General features: G+C 39.2%; 2 protein-coding genes across 2 annotated transcripts in view; one reads left to right on the top strand and one right to left on the bottom strand.

Annotated features, from left to right (window-relative positions):
• Window positions 1–270: 270 nt before the first annotated feature.
• FANCF (FA complementation group F) lies at window positions 271–1525 on the bottom strand. The gene has a single exon (XM_061406188.1). It carries the CDS (start codon window positions 1464–1466, stop codon window positions 387–389), a length of 1080 nt encoding a protein of 359 aa, XP_061262172.1. The 5' UTR covers window positions 1467–1525; the 3' UTR covers window positions 271–386.
• GAS2 (growth arrest specific 2) overlaps window positions 1466–17747 on the top strand; it is a 180297-nt gene continuing 164015 nt past the window's right edge. The window contains exon 1 of the mRNA XM_061406189.1: window positions 1466–1763. The gene's annotated coding sequence lies outside the window, so the exon portion shown is untranslated. The remainder of the gene's footprint in view (window positions 1764–17747) is intronic.

The following is a 17747-nucleotide window of genomic DNA, read 5'->3' as shown; positions in this document are numbered from 1 at the left end:
ATAATGTAAAAACGGTGTCTTGTTGGTCACTGGAAAACTACTTTTTCTGGGACAAGCACATATATTTTCAGGATTATTAGAAACGCACGTTCTAAAACACTTGTTAATTCTATGGTTTTAGGTAGGATACTTGCAATGTTACCTCCTGTATCCAGAAAATCCATGGCACTACAAGGCAGTTACTTTACATATTTGTAATTAAGTTACAATTACTTTATTATATATTAGGACCTAAAATAATATTTTGGACACATGAAAGTACAGGAGATGTGGTGAGAAAACAGGAATTTTAATTTTGTAAACCATACATTCGAGTAATCAGTAACACAATGTTGCCCACAGAGAACTGGGGTCTGGGCTGAAAACTTCTCCTCCCCAGTGCAATATCACACACGACTCCCAAGAGCTAACAACAGGTCTGTCCAGATGCTAAGACCAGGGACTTCGAAATCTCCGTCTTGAGCCTTATAGGACTTCAGGGCAGTTAGAACTTCATCTTTCAGAGGCGGAGGGGCCTGACAGAGGCTTTGAAACCTGCTGAACAACTCCTCCCAGGGCACATCCTGGGGCTCAGTTCCAATCCAAAGGCCTTTCGGAAGGTCATAGTGCAGTTGGCGACCCCAGTTTGTGAGCAGACCCAGGTAGACAGGGGACAGCTCTGGATGGCGCCCCACCACGGAAGTTAAAAGCTCGGCTGGGAGGTTGCGGCAAAAGGCAACCACGATATCTGATTTCCCCAGAAGCCAACGAAGCAGTTCTTGACGCCCGTCTCCCGGTGTTTTGGGGCTGCCTACTCCCAATTCCTCTTCTTGGAGCCGGGGGGATGCCTGCGGCAGCAGCAGCGCGGCCGCCACCACCTTCAGGAAGTTGTTCTGGGGCAGGCGCTCCCACAGGCGGCTGAGAAGCCTGCCAGGACCCTCAGCTTCGGCTTCCCCCACCTCGTGCAGACGCCTCAGAAGCAGCTCCGCCTGCGTCTTCATCACTGAGTCCTTCTGAAGGACCGGGTTCTCGCTGTAGGCGTGGAAGCGCAGCATGTGGGCAGCGGCCCGGCAGCGGGCGAAGCGGGCCAGGCTGCCCTGGAGCGCCTCCTCTTCGGCGTCCGGAACGCCGGGGCCGGGAAAGAGCTGCTGGAGCAGGCAGTGAAAGGAGGCATCCCCGAGGGCCGGGTTCGCCAGCAGTCGCAGAGATAGCAGCTGGTCACAGTGCCCCAGGGCCTGAAAGTTCGCCAAGTCCGGGGCTGGAGCGGGCCCAGAGTCACCCTCCTGCTTCCACTGGTTTTGCAGTCGCTGCTCCAGAGCTTTGCGAATACGGGCGTGGCGGCCAAAGCGCCTGTGGATGTGGCGCAGGTAGCCAGCCCACTGTAAAGCCCTGCGAACGGTTGCGGGGTCCCAAGTGCTGACGTGGGTTGTGCGGGAGACAGCCAGAACCTCAGAGAAACGATCCAACTGCTCCAGGAGTGAGTCCATGGGGCGCCGCAGGGCTTTACTTCCGTCTTCACCGTGGCGACGGAGACTCTGCGTGCTGATTGGTGCGTCGGTCAAATGATACGCCTCTCTGCAATGCTATTGGGTAAAATGCCTGTCAATCTCACAGCGGCCTTAACCCGGGTACCTGAAATCCGGGAAATTTAAGCCTGAGCAAAGGCCTGTATTTCACCATGGATGTTGAGGGGATTTTTAAGCAAGGAAGATTGAATGAAGGGCTAGGACTGGAGAATTACCGGATCCACGTGGGAGATGCTGCTGCTGCTGCTATTTACGGAGGTCTCCGTGCTTCCTTTCGCTTTAGAAAAAAATCTCTAGTAGAAATTTCCTGAGTTTTGCGTGAGTAAAACTGTGTTAAGGTTTATCATAATTGGGGAAAGCCAGAGACGTGCTGTTACATATAAGAAAATGTTATTAAATGAAAATTTAAGTTCATTTCAGTTTAGTAAAAAGGTACTGACTCAAATATTTAATGCCAGACACTATGCTAAAGCCTGGGCCTTGAACTTATCTTTCTTTATTAGAACTTGAATTCTAGGTTAAGTGAAACTTCAAGATTAACAGTTTCTTAAATGTTAAAGGAATTTAAAATTTTATTTCAGAGTTTCACTGTTGTTTTTCGTTTTTGTAACTTACAAGGCAGAATAGCTAAATTGACTCTTATTTCACCCAACTAATTGAACTAAGTGGCATTTAACTGTGGGAGTTAAACATTCGTAAACAAGCATCAGAAAAAGAGGCTTTCACAAAAAGCCTACCTCATATGATCCTGGTGAGGATTAAATAAAATGATAAATCTTTAGTATTTTGGCGATCTTTTAGTATCCATTCTATCATTACCCTTACTCTCTTTGCATAATAAAGATGCAGTTTTGAGTACTGATTGAAGCTCACAGTGGAGGGGTAGGCCGATTTGAGCTAATTGTGTTAATCCAACCCTCCCTTAATTTAGTAATTAATTTAGGAAACCCAGTCTTAAGTGGACCAATGTTTAGTAGTTCCCAAGGACAGAAATTTGTTCAGAAATGGCCAGGTGAATCAATTCTAATCAGTGAGGCCTATATGGTTACTTTTCTTACTCTTCAGAGTTGGTAGATCATGAACATTGGCCAATATGAAGTGATAGTTGTATTGGACAATGCAGCTGTATACAAGCTGGGTATCAAGCATTCTTAAGAAATTGTTTCTTCTTCTTGATGCTGTTGAATATTTATATGAAGCCCAAAGCTACCAGATCCATCTCTTTTCCTGAACCAATAGAATTTCAGAATCACAAGGAATACATTGGATTATGACAACTCTCAAATTAACCCTGTTTAAGGTTATAACACTATATATTCCCATTTCTTTGGCCAGTTTTATTTTCAACTATTTAGTTGAAAATATATATTTTCAACTAGAATACATTGGATTATGACAACTCTCAAATTAACCCTGTTTAAGATTATAACACTATATATTCCCATTTCTTTGGCCAGTTTTATTTTCAACTATTTAGTTGAAAATATATATTTTCAACTATATATTTAGTTGCTTTCAACTAAATATACCGAAGTAATACCAGCTCTTCAGAACACCGGTGTGTGGGTCATATAAACACTCTCTGAACACTGCTATTATTGTTAATGTTATATAAGCCTCCGAAGTGAATATCTTCTCATGTCTTCTCCAAATTCTGTTCCTCCCTAATATAAAAGAGCAACCACCAACACTCTATGGTCAAAAGTGGAGAAAATTTTAGCAAAGAAACACACAGCTTGATGTTGCCATATTTATTGCTGGTCCTGAGAGATTTCTGATGCATTCTTTTCCTATGGACTATTAAGACTTGAAAAATCAAGTTGTGCCATGCTCTAGGGTAGGTTTCATATTTTTAGTTATTTTAAGATATGCATTACGTCAGAAATTATAGGACACTATGGAACTGGGAGACCAATGAAAACGTAGTATTCTGATGCCCCTTTGTATTACTCTGAACAATGTTAAATTCACATATTGACACTTATTTCAGTCCTCTGCTTGTGGAAATAATGTTTTTTATAGGAACAAGCAGACCTGGACTACATCTTCAGGCAGAGCAGACTTAGAGGGTTTTTCCCTCTCATTCTAGAATCAGTTTCATGGAAGGAAAGTGCTTTGGCATTTTGCAATCACTCTGAGGGCAAATACTATGGGCAGTGGTTACACCTGACCCTAACTCAGTTACTTGACTCAAGACTGAGTTTTGAGTAGGTCTCTCTATATTCTCCAGTAGCAACAATAAATAACAAGCTGACACAACTTTTGAAGACAGATTTCTTATGGAAACTTTACAAACAAACTTGGCGCTTTTTGTGACAATGCAAACTCTTTTTCTCAGAGGTGTTACTTATATAAAATCAAAAATTTCTTTGTTTTACTTGCTTCCCTTTCAAAGGGGGAAAGTCATCAAATGAATTTTAATGGACAGGGGACATTAGATATGTACAAGGTAATTTGACAATGAAGTCCAGGAACCAATGGCTTTATCTTGCATCCTATGTTCCTATACCTAGTCTCTGATCAGATTGTAGAATATATCAAATCTCAAAAATATTACATTTAAATATCTTATAAAAAAAAAAAACAATGTTGATCTTTTTACTCTTTGGAATTGTTTTCAGAAAGGTAACTGACTATAACTAAGTGAGTGTTTTTCTGGATCTTAAAGTTTTCGATCAGTGTACGGTGGGAAGGTTTACAGTTGTATGTCAGAAACATTGATCTCCTTTGGCCTTGGGGAGTCTGAGTGGAGTTTGGGAGACTGGAGTCCTTGCTTAGATCATGAGAGATCTGATAATCCACTCTTCAGTTCTTTGGACGCGGTCTGCCACCTGGGCATCTATTCAATGACTAGAGAGAGTGCACATCGCAGCCCATCAAGAAGTTAACAATGGAGTTCTAAATGTCCAGAGAGAAAGGGCAAACACTTGTGAGTTCAGAGGAAGGTGTTGGAGGAAGGATTAGTAGGTGAGATCTGTGGGCGTGGATCTAGATAGTGGCCCTAAATCTCTGTTTTCACAAATTTGAGACACTTGCAGTGGATGTGACTTTAAGTGGCCTCAAAGCTAGCAGCATAAGGACTGCCCTGACAATGCATGTTTATTCTGAAATTTAGAACTTCATTAAAACTTTGGGACACCTGACTTGAAGTTTTTTTTGGACTTGACATTCACTTCCATCATTATTGTAGTGTTTAACATTATATTCACAACATTTATTGCCTTTATAAGGAAAGGAAAAAAAGATCTTTTCTTTAAATACAACCACATTCCATATAAATTTTAAAAGGCTATAAAAAATGGTTTTACCTATTTCATCAACAACATTTCTAGTCAGGTGTCTTAAGAATAAAAAGAGAACTTTGTTAAGGTCTTGTTCAGGAATTGTGACTGACCCTTTCAAGCATCAAAACCAAGACTAAAAAAATATGAAAGAAAGCATGATTAATTTTCCTATGTGAAAATTTTAGTCTTAAATATTGTTAGGAAGTTTTGTATAAATTTAATATGTAGAATCATCTCTATTTAAAATATCATATAAAGAGAATGCAAAAAGAATTTTTTTCACCAAGCCTTTTGTATGTAGATCTTTCTCAACTTATGGTGGGATTGTCTCATTAAACCAGTCGTAAGCTTAAAAATATCTTAAGGCCATCCCCAAGAAAAAGAAATGCAAAAAGGCAAAATGGTTGTTTGAAGAGGCCTTACAAATAACTGAGAAAAAAGAGAAGCAAAAGGCAAAGGAGAAAAGGAAAAGTATACCCATCTGAATGCAGAGTTCCAAAGAATAGCAAGGAGAGATAAGAAAGCCTTCCTCAGTGATCAGTGCAAAGAAATAGAGGAAAACAATAGAATGGGAAAGACTAGAGATCTCTTCAAGAAAATTAGAGATACCAAGGGAACATTTCATGCAAAGATGGGCACAATAAAGGACAGAAATGGTATGGACCTAACAGAAGCAGAAGATACTAAGAATAGGTGGCAAGAATACACAGAAGAACTATACAAAAAAGATCTTAATGACCCAGATAACTGTGATGGTGTGATCACTCACCTAGAGCCAGACATCCTGGAGTGTGAAGTCGAGTGGGCCTTAGGAAGCATCACTACAAACAAAGCTAGTGAAGGTGATGGAATTCCAGTTGAGCTATTTCAAATCCTAAATGATGATGCTGTGAAAGTGCTGCACTCAATATGTCAGCGAATTTGGAAAACTGCGTTTAATACTCCTAACCTGCCAAACACTATAGCTTATCCTCACCTACCTTAAATGTGCTCAGAACACTTACAGTAGCCTACAATTGAACAAAATCATGTAACACAAAGCCTCTTTTATAATAAAATGTCACGTTTCTCATGACATTTATTGAGCACTATATATAAAAAAAAAAGAAAACATAATGGTTTTATGGGTACAGAGTGACTGTCAGAGTATTGATGGTTGACCCTCTTGATTGTATGCCTGACTGGGAGCTGTCACTCACTGCAGCTGCCCAGCATCAGGAGATGGAATCAGACCACATAGCTGTAGCCTGCAAAAAGATCACAATTCAAAGTATGAGTCTACTGAATGCATATCACTTTTGCACCATTGTAAAGTTGAAAATTCTTAAGTGAAACCATTGTAAATTGAGGACTATTTGTATGCATACGAAATTCGCTTTGGTTGACTGATATGTGCCATAACACATAAAGATTTTGGATAGCACTGCTCCAATATAGGCTTTCTAACACAATTAGCTAAGGAAAGGGGGCAAAATAAAGACCACTGCAATTCAAATTAGCTTGCCTTAAATTTTCTGCAAATAAGCCAGGAAGAAAATTGGTTGATTAGATATTTTCCTTTTGCCCTTCCCATATTTCCCTAGCTATGTTCTTTTCTTTTCCCTGTTCTGTGCAGAGAACTGGCCTGATCCTTACTGACACTGTCAGTCAGCCTTGTCCCCCTGGCCCTCTGGCTTGATGCTGAGTTGACCAATGAGAGACATTGACCATCAGAAAAAGGCAAGGGATGTAGCTTTTTTCTTTCTTTGCTCTCTACTAAGGGCTCAGGATTCTGGTTCTTTCATTTACAAATTCCTTGAGGCCTCCCTGAGCTTCTGATACATTCTAGTATTCCATGCAGCCCCAGGGACTTCCTGCTGTTGCTAATCCCTGGATGCTCTAACAGACCTTGTTGATTTCCTTAACCCTGACCTTGCTTCTGCTCTGTTAAATTACCTTCAGAATCCCTGCTGACTGTGCTGGTTTCCTGCCAAGGTCTTGACTGATACAGTCATCTGTGTTTTCAACCATTCTCATAATTAATATAAGTCTGTGAGTCATAATATTATCAATCAGTGTGTGTTTAGGGAATGATGACTAGTCTACTTCAGTGATTCCCAAATACCTGTCATTGCCAGACACTCCTGCCAATCTATGACAAAGTCATCATTATTATAGTGATATATGAAAAATAGATGACAGAACAAGGTGAAGTGTTTTCATAAGTATGCTAAATTTAAGTGAAGGGAAAAAGTATTTCTTAATAAGTTGATGTCTTAAGGCAATTTTGTGTTTTCTTTATTTGAAAAAAAATTTAAAGTTTGCAGTTATTTTCTTAAACATCTACTTTAGAAAGTTTATATGTGTTTATAGGTATCCATTTGTAGATATATGCATATATCTATGGGCTTCCCTGGTGACTCAGTAGTAAAGAATCTGCCTGCAGTGCAGAAGCTGCAGGAGATGTGGGTTTGATCCCTGGGTCATGAAGATCTGGAGGATTGCATGGCAACCCACACCAGTATTCTTGCCTGGAGAATCCCATGGACGGAGGAGCCTGGCAGTCTACAGTCCATTGGATCTCAAAGAGTCAGATATGATTGAAACAACTTAGCATACATCCATATATCTATAGCTAGATAAAAGATAGATAGATTGTAAGCCTGTGAAATAATTCTGAAAGTCTCCTGTCTGATGTGTGGAAAATGGAGGGTTTGCAGATGGACCCAGTTGTGAAGAACTTGGAATACTACAATAAGGAATAGGGTCTGTTCAATTGGCATTAAGATTCTGTTGACAAGTTTTAGAGCACAAGAATGACAGTCATATCTGTTATAAAGCAACATGGAGAATTGGTTGTAGCCAGCTGACACAAATGACTATAAATGGAGATCCACTAGAGATACATTGCAGTAGTTCAGGTGTACAAAATGACAGTTTCACTAAGGAAGTAGCAGAGGAAACATTTAAGAAGGGGTGGGGAGTGAGTGGTGCTCAGACTTGAAAATTCCTTCTGAAGAAGAATCATTAGATCTTAATGGAGGGAAGAATCAAAATTACTCTGCATATTCAAGTGATTGAGTGAAATCCCTTTACCTTTGGAGTGGAATGTGAATTGGTATTGATTTCAACTAAAGCCTACAAATGGAAAAGAAGGGGAAAAAAGAGCGAATCACGGCTCAGTGGAAACTCGTATGAATTTGTTTTTTAATCTCAGATTACTGTCTTTCCTCACACCTTCAGGATCCCCTGGGTTAGCAAATTAGGTAATAGAGTATTTTATTAGTGATTAGTGAATACTATGGTAACTCCAGAGTATATCTTGGTTGCATGAGAGTAATAAAAAATATGGATTGAATTATTCAAAAGGCAGAATTTAAACAAGAATTTCTCCCCTTCCTTAAATAATCTCTCATCCAATTCCTAGAATCTTAACATTTAACTTAATATCTCTTGGATTGCTAATATTCAGAAAGAAAGTAAATAATTAATCCCACTGGAAGAAACTCATCTGACTTATCATTATTATATTTTTTCCACTGCTTGGACACCCTATTGGAAAATATCAGTATCTAAGGGCCAATGGTGAGATTCATATTAACATAAACTGATTCTATATAGTTTTAACATTATATGTCAATACACAAATTGTGCACCATCCTCTGTATGTGTGTTTATGTGTGTATTTGCATAGAAGTAATTCCTGAGAATTGCATAGAAGATGTAATTCCTAAGAAGATACTTGAATTAAATAATTGAACTAAATTTATTTTTAAGATTTCATTTTTCTTTTACAACTGGTAATTTTTTTTCCTACTGTTTAAACCAGAAAGATAAAATATGAATCTGATTCTCTCTTTACCTTTGAGTTAGAATTTTGATTTCATGGAGGAGAACTGTAATAATGTCTAGGTGCCTTTATTTTTATCCCACAGTTATCAGTGTATTGCTATATAGGTACCTGCCAGGAAGGCCTTTTTTTTTTTCCTGGTTCAATAACTTTTTGTGTCTGTTGTTCCCATTTTCAAGTCTCCAAAACTTTTATGTGAATTCTTTCAGCACATTTTTTTCATTATTTCCCAGCCTTCTTTTTTTCTGGATGGCTGAAGTTTCCAGACATATAACCAGAAATGTCCTAAGAGAATTAATATATAAAAAAGAAAGCTAAGAAAAATAGGCCTTTTAGTACATGCAAATGCACAACTCATTTTATACTTTCTTTAAAAAGGTAGTAAATGAATTGATCTTCATAATTAATATTCTCTCACTGGGTAGCAAATATGGTGGAAAAGTAATCAAGAAACTTTTTAATACCTTCCAGACTTAATCTAAGTTCTTAGATTGAGCTAGTCTGCTAATATCATTAGTGTCAGGGAGTATTTTACCCACAGGTTCCTAACATTTCAAAACAAACTGGCTGAAATAAGACAAATAAGTGATTAAAACAAAATTCACAATGTCACAGAGACATTTTATGGGTATGTAAAAATTCTTTCTGGTAATGCTTTTATCATTTAGTTACCAGATTTTAAGCATAAAGAATGGCTTTAAAGGGAATATTCCCCTGGATTTGATGAAGCACTCCACTTAAGGGGCAAAAAGAATGTTTAAAGCAAAAGTGCCATAGTTAATATTTCTTTTCCCTTTTTTCTTTTGAGTGGATTAACGAATGGTGTTTTCTAGCAGTTTGCTTATCCCTATTTAAACAGATCCATTGGGTAAAACTCCCTATTTTTGGTTATCTTAGAATATGGTGTATCTTCACTTTCCCCCTACTTTCAGTAATTCTTGTATTCATGTGTTTTATTGATGCTGGACATGGAGGAGGGAATGTATACAACCGAACATCATCTCTGTTACCAGGATGTTGGTAAAAGTTGGATCCTTTTGAAGACGTTTCAGTGTTCCGTGGCTAATTCAGCATGTTAGAACATGACAGAAGTTCAGAACAAGACAAAATGTACAGAGGATTCTAAAGCAGAAAGTGGAAGGTAGTAATAATAGTAAAGACAAGATTAAAAAAATAATATGTATACACACATAAATATATATATGTAGTAGATTGAACTTGACTGTGTAATAGGAAGTATTGAGAAAATTTTCAGAGATACATTTTCCTAAATAATAATTAAAATATGATAAAGTTAGGGATGGCAAGCAACAATATAATTTAAGCAAATAAAGAATGCCAAACCTTATAGTAAGAAAAAAAGGTGTTAGTAAATATTATAATTTTTAAAGCATAACATTCTTAGTGAAGAGAAAAACAGTTTGGTGTTCTTATCCTTCAGGCAACCAGAGTATCAGTTAATATCTGCAATTCTATATAACAAGAAATGATTAACGTGAACATTATGTTCTTCTCCGGCTCTCTGATGTGATGATTTTACTTAGTTTGTTTACAGATTTTAATGAAAAGGGAAGGGGAGCTTAATTTAACAGGATGACTGAATACCTCTAACTGTGTGCTTTAAGATCCATTTACCTTTTATTGCCTGTAATGGCTGCCAAATTTCCCCTTATTCTTCTCTACTTTTTAGAGCCCAAAGGACACTAAATCTAGCACTAAACTTCTAACAGTCCAAGTATTTTCTACTTTAAATCTATGCATTCCTGCCTTTTATAATCTCATTAGGTATATAGTTGAGGAACATAAACTATGAATACTAATCTCATACCCAGATGATAAAACATTGGAAGAACGGCCAGCACAGCATTAAAAGAAATAGGCAATTGAACTGCCAAAAGAAAATTCTATTTTGAGAAAAGTAAAGTATTTGGAAACAGAGTCATAAGACACTTGACTATGCTAAATTGTTTTTCTGTGGCATCTCTTTTAGACAATAATCCCGAAATCAAACAGCCTGCTTTATGCTCTACCCATGGTAAGTGGCTTAGTTAAGTAGTATTTGTACACTGCCAAGTTTGCTTTCTTATGCTAAAATTTCCTTCCTTCTTTTTGTCTTCCTTCTTTCTTTTTGACTTTTTTTTTTCCATTTCTGCTCTCATTTGTTTCCATAGATGGTTAGAATAAGACTCACCAGCTTTGTTTAATACAAAGCGCTCAGTGAAAGGGTGCTAATATTTTAAGTAGTATAGGAGCTCAAAAGGTTTTCCTAAGTGGTGTGCTGTGGCAGATTCTTTAATCTGCCTGACAGTGCAGGAGATGCAAGAGACGGGTTAGATCCATGAGTTGGGAAGATGCCATTGAGTAGGAAACGACAGCCCACTCCGGCCTTCTCACCTGGAGAATCCCATGGACAGAGGCTCCTGGTGGGCTACAGTCCATGGGGTCACAAAGTCAGCCATGACTGACAGCATAGCATAGCACATGAGCTCAAAAATAGTTAGAAACCTATGCAGGCTCTATTTTATAATGTTTCCTTTAACATACACCTTAACTCTAATTTTACTAAACTAGCTTGTTTCTGTGCGTGTGTACTAAGTCGTGTCAGTCGTGTCCGACTCTTTGTGACCCTGTGGACAATAGCCTGCCAGGCTTCTCTGCCCATGGGAATTCTCTAGGCAAGAATACTGGAGTGGGTTGCCATGCCCTCCTCCAGGGGATCTTCCCGACCCAGGGATTGAACCCATGTCTCTTATGTCTCCTGCATTGGCAGGTGTGTTCTTGACCACTAGCACCGCCTGGGAATCCCCAGCCTTATTTCTAGCCCAGCACAGTCTTCTTCTTTCGTTTCTCAACTATTGTGGCTAGTGTTTCTTGCATCTGGAATCATTTTTTTTTTAATTTTATTTTATTTTTAAACTTTACAATATTGTGTTTTGCTAAATATCGAAATGAATCCGCCACAGGTTGTCTTCTCTTCTGCTTCACATGAAACACTTCCTTCTATGTTCCAAAACCCAAACCAAATCCTCCCTCTTTTATGAGCCTTTCCAGGTAGTTCCAGCTGAAAGTAATCTGTTTCACTTCCAGATTCTTTTTAACATTTGTGGTTGGATTGTTAATTTGTCATTTACCATTTACTGTCTTTCAGTAGAAGTTAGGTTTGTTTTATGATCCAAATGTTTAATGACATGAACCAACTGGATCCATCTCCATGCTGGTCGTATTGCGACCACCCGGATTGAATTCAGTAGTCATTCACTGTGCAGGTCCCTCTTCCACACAAAGGGCAAGAATACATAGGCCAATTACATTTTCAAGTGGATTTGTGCATCTCTGCTCCAGCTTTAACTTTTTGAATGAGATAAGTGTCTTTACTGGTATTTTTAATGTCCACAGTACTTTCTATAGTACCTTACAGGACAGAGGAATGCAAGGTGATGGGGTGGAAGAAATACGTACTTTCTATGAAGGGTAACTTCTTTTCATTAGACTTTGAGCTCCTATAAAATAGGGGCTAAGTTTTATACCTTTGGTTCCTAACATAACCACTGATACATGGTGTTCAGTAAGTGTCAAGTTCAACAAAGTTGGATTCAGGGATTAACACCTGGGATTAATCCTTTTTTTGCTTTTACATTTACCTCAGGTAAGGGGTTGCACAGAGTCGGACACGACTGAAGCGACTTAGCCGCAGCAGCAGCAGCAGGCAAGTTACTTCAACTTTTGAGTCCATTCATTCACAAACAGGAGATGATAATATTTGTCACAAAGTTGTTTTGTGACAATCATACAATACAATACAATCATGTTTGCAGGGCCCCTAGAACAGCTACTCAATACAATTGATATTAGAGAGTTCTCTTTCTTATTGAAATACTGTTATCTTTGTGACCCCATGGACTGTAGCCCACCAGGCTTCTCTGTCCATGGGATTCTCCAGGCAAGAATGCTGGAATGGGTTGCCATTCTCTTCTCCAGAGGAATCTTCCCAACCCAGAGATCAAACCCGGGTCTCCTGAATTGCAAGCATATTCTTTACCATCTTAGCCACCAGGAAAGCCCCATATATATTCATATATATATGAATTGGTAGAGAAATGAAAAGGATATTCTACCCATCAGGACTGGCAAAACAAAAAAAATGAGGCAAGCAAAATCCTTTTGGGAAATAGTTTATTCATTTTTTTCAACTAATATTTTTTGAACCCGTGCTATGTGCCAAATTATGCCCTTGGGTTAAAGTAATGAATATAATAGAATCTGTTAGTGATGTGACCAACAAGGGATGATGTGACCAAAATTTACAAACAGCTCAAGAGACTTAGTATAATCAAAACAAACAACCGAGTCAAAATAGAACCTGCATCAGCAAGACCCAGTCTAAGAGAGGAGAAAATTTCAAATAACCAATTGTTTCTTCGTGGACTTAACATTTTCAGTTTTTATGGGTATATACAAAAGAGTGAAATTGCTGGATCATATGGCTACTCTATATTTAATTTTTGAGGTACTGACAAACCACTTTTCCAAAGTGGTTGTACCATTTTACAGCAATTCCATCAACAATATATGAAGATTCCTTTTCTCCATATCCTCTGCAGCACTTGTTGTTATTCTTTTTGATTATAGCCAACCTAATGGGTGTGAAGTAGTATCTCACTGAGACTGATTTACATTTTCCGAATCATGTTAAGCAGTACTTTTGTGATTGTTTGGCCATTTGTATATCATCTTTGGTGAAATGTCTATTCAAATTCTTTTCCTGCTTGTTAAATGTTGTTTTTTCTGTTGTAAAAACTTAATTTTTACATTTTAAATTTTACATAACTTAAATTTTACCATTTTAACCATTTTTAATGCTAAGTATTTCACACACTTTCATCAGCCTTTTTGGAGAAGGAAATGGCAACACACTCCAGTATTCTTGCCTGGAGAATTCCATGGACAGAGGAGCCTGGCAGGCTACGGTCAATGGGCTCTCAAAGAGTCGAGTATGACGGAGGACTGTCACTCACTGAGTTAGGATTAAGATACTAGGTATGGCAGTTTTAAACACGGCCTGGAAATATTTGATAGTCTTCCATCCAAATATTTAAAGGATAAACTTGTGGCCAATTTGACTAATAATGTATGACAGAAAGGATGCCGTGTGACTCCTGGGGCTAGATCCTGAAAGGCCATGCATCTTCTACCTGGTTCTCTTTGACTGCCTGCTCTCAGGACATTCCTCTAACAGCATTCCCTCTGGGAATCTGACCATCATGCTATATAGAAGGCCAGTTTGCAAGGAGAACCCTTCATTCATTTAACCCCAGGCACCAGATATGAGAGTGCCAAAGCCTACCGATTATTCCAATCCTTAACCGTTTGAGTTTTCCCACTGTTGCATTGTTAGTCGCTCAGTCATGTCTGACTCTTTGTGACCCCATGGACTGTAGCCTGGCCCTGTCCATGGAATTCTCCAGCCTAGAGTACTGGAGTGGGTGGCTGTTTCCTCTTTCAGCTGTTGCCAGGAGAAAGCCAATTCTGACTCCATGTTGGAAACTGTTTCTTTGACTTGCTTTTCTTTATAACTAATGGCTTGTCTAGGGGACCCTGCCCCTCTGCTTAACTGTAAACTAAACTTGACTGTAAAACTGAAGTGCTTTTGTCCAGCTTTTCTTCCACACTGCCTCTCCCTCTCTGTTCTGCCTTTTGACATTAGTTCCTTGTTCCTTCTTTCTCTCTGATCTCTGTGGGACAGAGATGAGCCATCCAGGCAGAGCTCTGTCTAATATTTTCCATAGAATTCATTAGCAAAAGTATATGGTAGTTATTCTACATCACTAAATGTGGGGTGGTTTGTTATACAACAGTTGTAACTGGAGCCTTAGATGATACCCAGGTGAAGGTGCTTAAGTCAAAACCTGGCTGAACACTGTGAGGTCTGTGGTGACCCAAGGACGAAAGAGCAGGTAAAGCCAAGGAGGATCTTGGAAAGCAGGAATGGAAAAACCAGACCCTTATCGTCCTTCCCTCCCCCAAGTTGTAACTATTAATGAAACAGTATAACCTGTCTCCCCTCCTATCCCTTAGGGAGAAGGTATTTGCCCTACTCTTCCCCCACCCAGCACATGAGGCTCATCTAATCAAGAAATGACCCGCAAGACCCCTGTCCCACTCCTTGTACCCTGGGTATAAAAGTGGACTAAGGACCTCTGTTCAATGTCAGTTCTCCCTTGAGCAGGCCCGCTGTTCTAACAGCCTCTCCTATTCTAATAAACTTTATTTCCCTCTCATTCTGTCTCATGTCTGGAAATTCTTTTCCAACCCGTGCCTGGACCATGACAAGGTCATTATCACTTAATGGTCCAATAATATTTTAAACCCCTCTACTTGAAATTATTTAAGTGGTTTTCTTTCTAAGTAAGCGTAAAATAACCTGTAAGAATGTGTAGGTCAAAGTGATGAGAAGTAATTAATATAATTTTTACATATTTTTTTTCCTGCTAAAGCAGATTCCTTCTCAATGTGAAGTGCATTCCTCAATCTTTATATTATGAAACAAAAGAACAGACCATAAAGAGTTATGGTCAATGGAGTGTTTTATAACTCTTTCTAGTGGTTAGAAAATGGAAGTTTTCATCAGAGGGAAAAAATGTAGCTGTGTGATGTTTACCTCTGAATTAATAAAGCAAATCTGTTAGAAAATTAATTGAATTGAAACTTGAGTTACGCTATTAAGAGACCATCTAAAATCTGGGACTTCCTTGGTGGTCCAGTGGTTAAGACTATACCTTTCAATGCAGAGGGTATGGCTTTGATCCCTGGCTGGGGAGTTAAGATGCCACATGCCTTTCCCTCCCCCCCCCAAAAAAACAACTTAAAACAGAAACAATATTGTAACAAAGTCAATACAAAACCTTTAAAAATGGTCCACATTAAAAAAAAAAAAAAATCGCTATCAGAGCCTCATCCGCATTACTACCCTCTATTATCTGAATCCCCAGCCTCCCCAGACTGCCTCTCATTCCCTGAAGACTGTATATACTTCCACACCTCCATGTGTGGATTCAATTCGTCTACCTTATCCTCTAAGTGAAGTGAAGTCCCTCAGTCGTGTCCGACTCTTTGCGACCCCATGGACTGTAGGCTACCAGGTTTCACCGTCCATGGAATTTTCCAGGCAAGAATACTGGAGTGGGTTGCCATTTCCTTCTCCAACGTTATCCTCTAGGGTCACTCTTATTATAACTACACTTACCCTGATTCCAGAGACAATGCTGATCTTGCTTCTGTTTGCTCTTCTCTAGAATCTGCCTTCGGAGAAGGCAATGGTACCCCACTCCAGTACTCTTGCCTGGAAAATCCCATGGACGGAGGAGCCTGGAAGGCTGCAGTCCATGGGGTCGCTGAGGGTCGGACACGACTGAGCGACTTCACTTTCACTTTTCACTTTCATGTATTGGAGAAGGAAATGGCAACCCACTCCAGTGTTCTTGCCTGGAGAATCCCAGGGACGGGGGAGCCTGGTGGGCTGCCGTCTATGGGGTCGTACAGAGTCAGACACGACTGAAGCGACTTAGCAGCAGCAGCAGCAGAATCTGCCTTAACCTAAGTCTTCATTTGTCTGTTTCCTTCACCCAAGGAAGATTCTTCAAGGGAAATAGTTTGTCTGATTTGTCTTTGTAGTCCCATAGTACTCAACTTAAGTGCTTAATAAAGATTTTCCTAATAGTTAAAAAAGTATATAGGAAACCTTCTGAGATAAGTTTATGATATGGCAAGAAGCATTCCAAAAACATTACTAGAGTATCCACCCATTCTTTAATTCCATAATTGAAAGCAAGAATAAAATAAAAAATTACTGTATTTTGTTGAAATCATAAGCTCCCCAAATTGTGGAAATTGGCATTTGTTTTAGAAAAAATGACTGTCTCTATTTATGGAGACATCTGTATAGTTCTCATATATAATTTGGTTCCACTTATAAACTCCGCTTCCTTGAAAAAATTAATTTACGTTCTGGCAGGTCTCATAAATGCCGCCTCTGCTGGTTCAGCAAAGAAACCAAACCATAAGATGTAAATCATATACTTTTTTGGTACAGAGCCTAGCTGTATTTCCTTACCTTCCATGTCTCTTTAAGACTAACTACTGAAATTAGCAAAATTAGTGTAATACTTAAGACTGAGTATATGAGATTTTACAAATTAATAATTCTGAAGAAGAGTATTATGTAAACATCATGCCTCTAGTATATCTTTGTATTTTTTGTGCTCCTTGGATCATACTTTCTTCTCATTTCATAGAAATATTTTTATTTACTAGATGGTAAAAATATCTTTACGAGGTGTTGATCTAGGGTGGCCTTGGCCTGCAGTGGCTTGGAGCGGGCTTGGGTTCCCAGCGGAGATTGGGCTGGGTCGTGGCGGTGAAAGCACCAGATGGTAGCCATTAGACCAGTGGTCAGTGACAAGGGCCCTGGCCCTTCGGCTTTGCAGGAAAGAATTCCCACAAAGAGGGACAGTAGTGAAGCAAGTAAACTATTTATTAAGAGGGAAAAAGTTACAACATGTGGATAGACATGGGTGGACTCAGGGAGAGAGAGGTCATTGAGTTGCATCCTCCTAGTGGTTTGAATTGCTTTTATGGGGCATTTCTTCTGAATTTCCTTTGGCCAATCGTTCTGATTTTCCTGTTTCACAGTCCATATTTGGTACACCTCAGGATCCTCCCACATGTGTGTATGCATCTCTTTAGCCAGGATGGATTTTACCCAAAAGACATACGGGCAGAGAACATCCTTTGACATCACTCCCCTTTGGTCTCCGAGGAGCCTTTCTGTGCACGTGTAGTCTAGGCGGTCTCCTGACTTTGAGAAGAAGAAATGTGTGATATAGGCAGGGCCCAGCCTTTTCCCTTAATTGTCCTGCCAGTCTCGTCATGGAGTTTAGATCCATAGGGAATGAGTCTCCAATTGCTTTTCTCTGGCGTGGGTGGGGGTGGTGGTTACTCATCTACCTTCTGTCTTAGTGTCCTATTATCTGAATAAAACTGCGGATCAAATTTGTTCATGAACAAGAAACTAAAAATGTTTGAAAACAAATTAGAAATTTGTATTTCAATCGCCATCTATACTTTCTACAA

This window comes from Bos javanicus, chromosome 29 (genome assembly GCF_032452875.1).
Source record: "Bos javanicus breed banteng chromosome 29, ARS-OSU_banteng_1.0, whole genome shotgun sequence".
NCBI classification, from domain to species: domain Eukaryota; kingdom Metazoa; phylum Chordata; class Mammalia; order Artiodactyla; family Bovidae; genus Bos; species Bos javanicus.
Note: the sequence above shows the minus strand (reverse complement) of the source record. Positions and strands in the feature narration are given on the sequence as shown.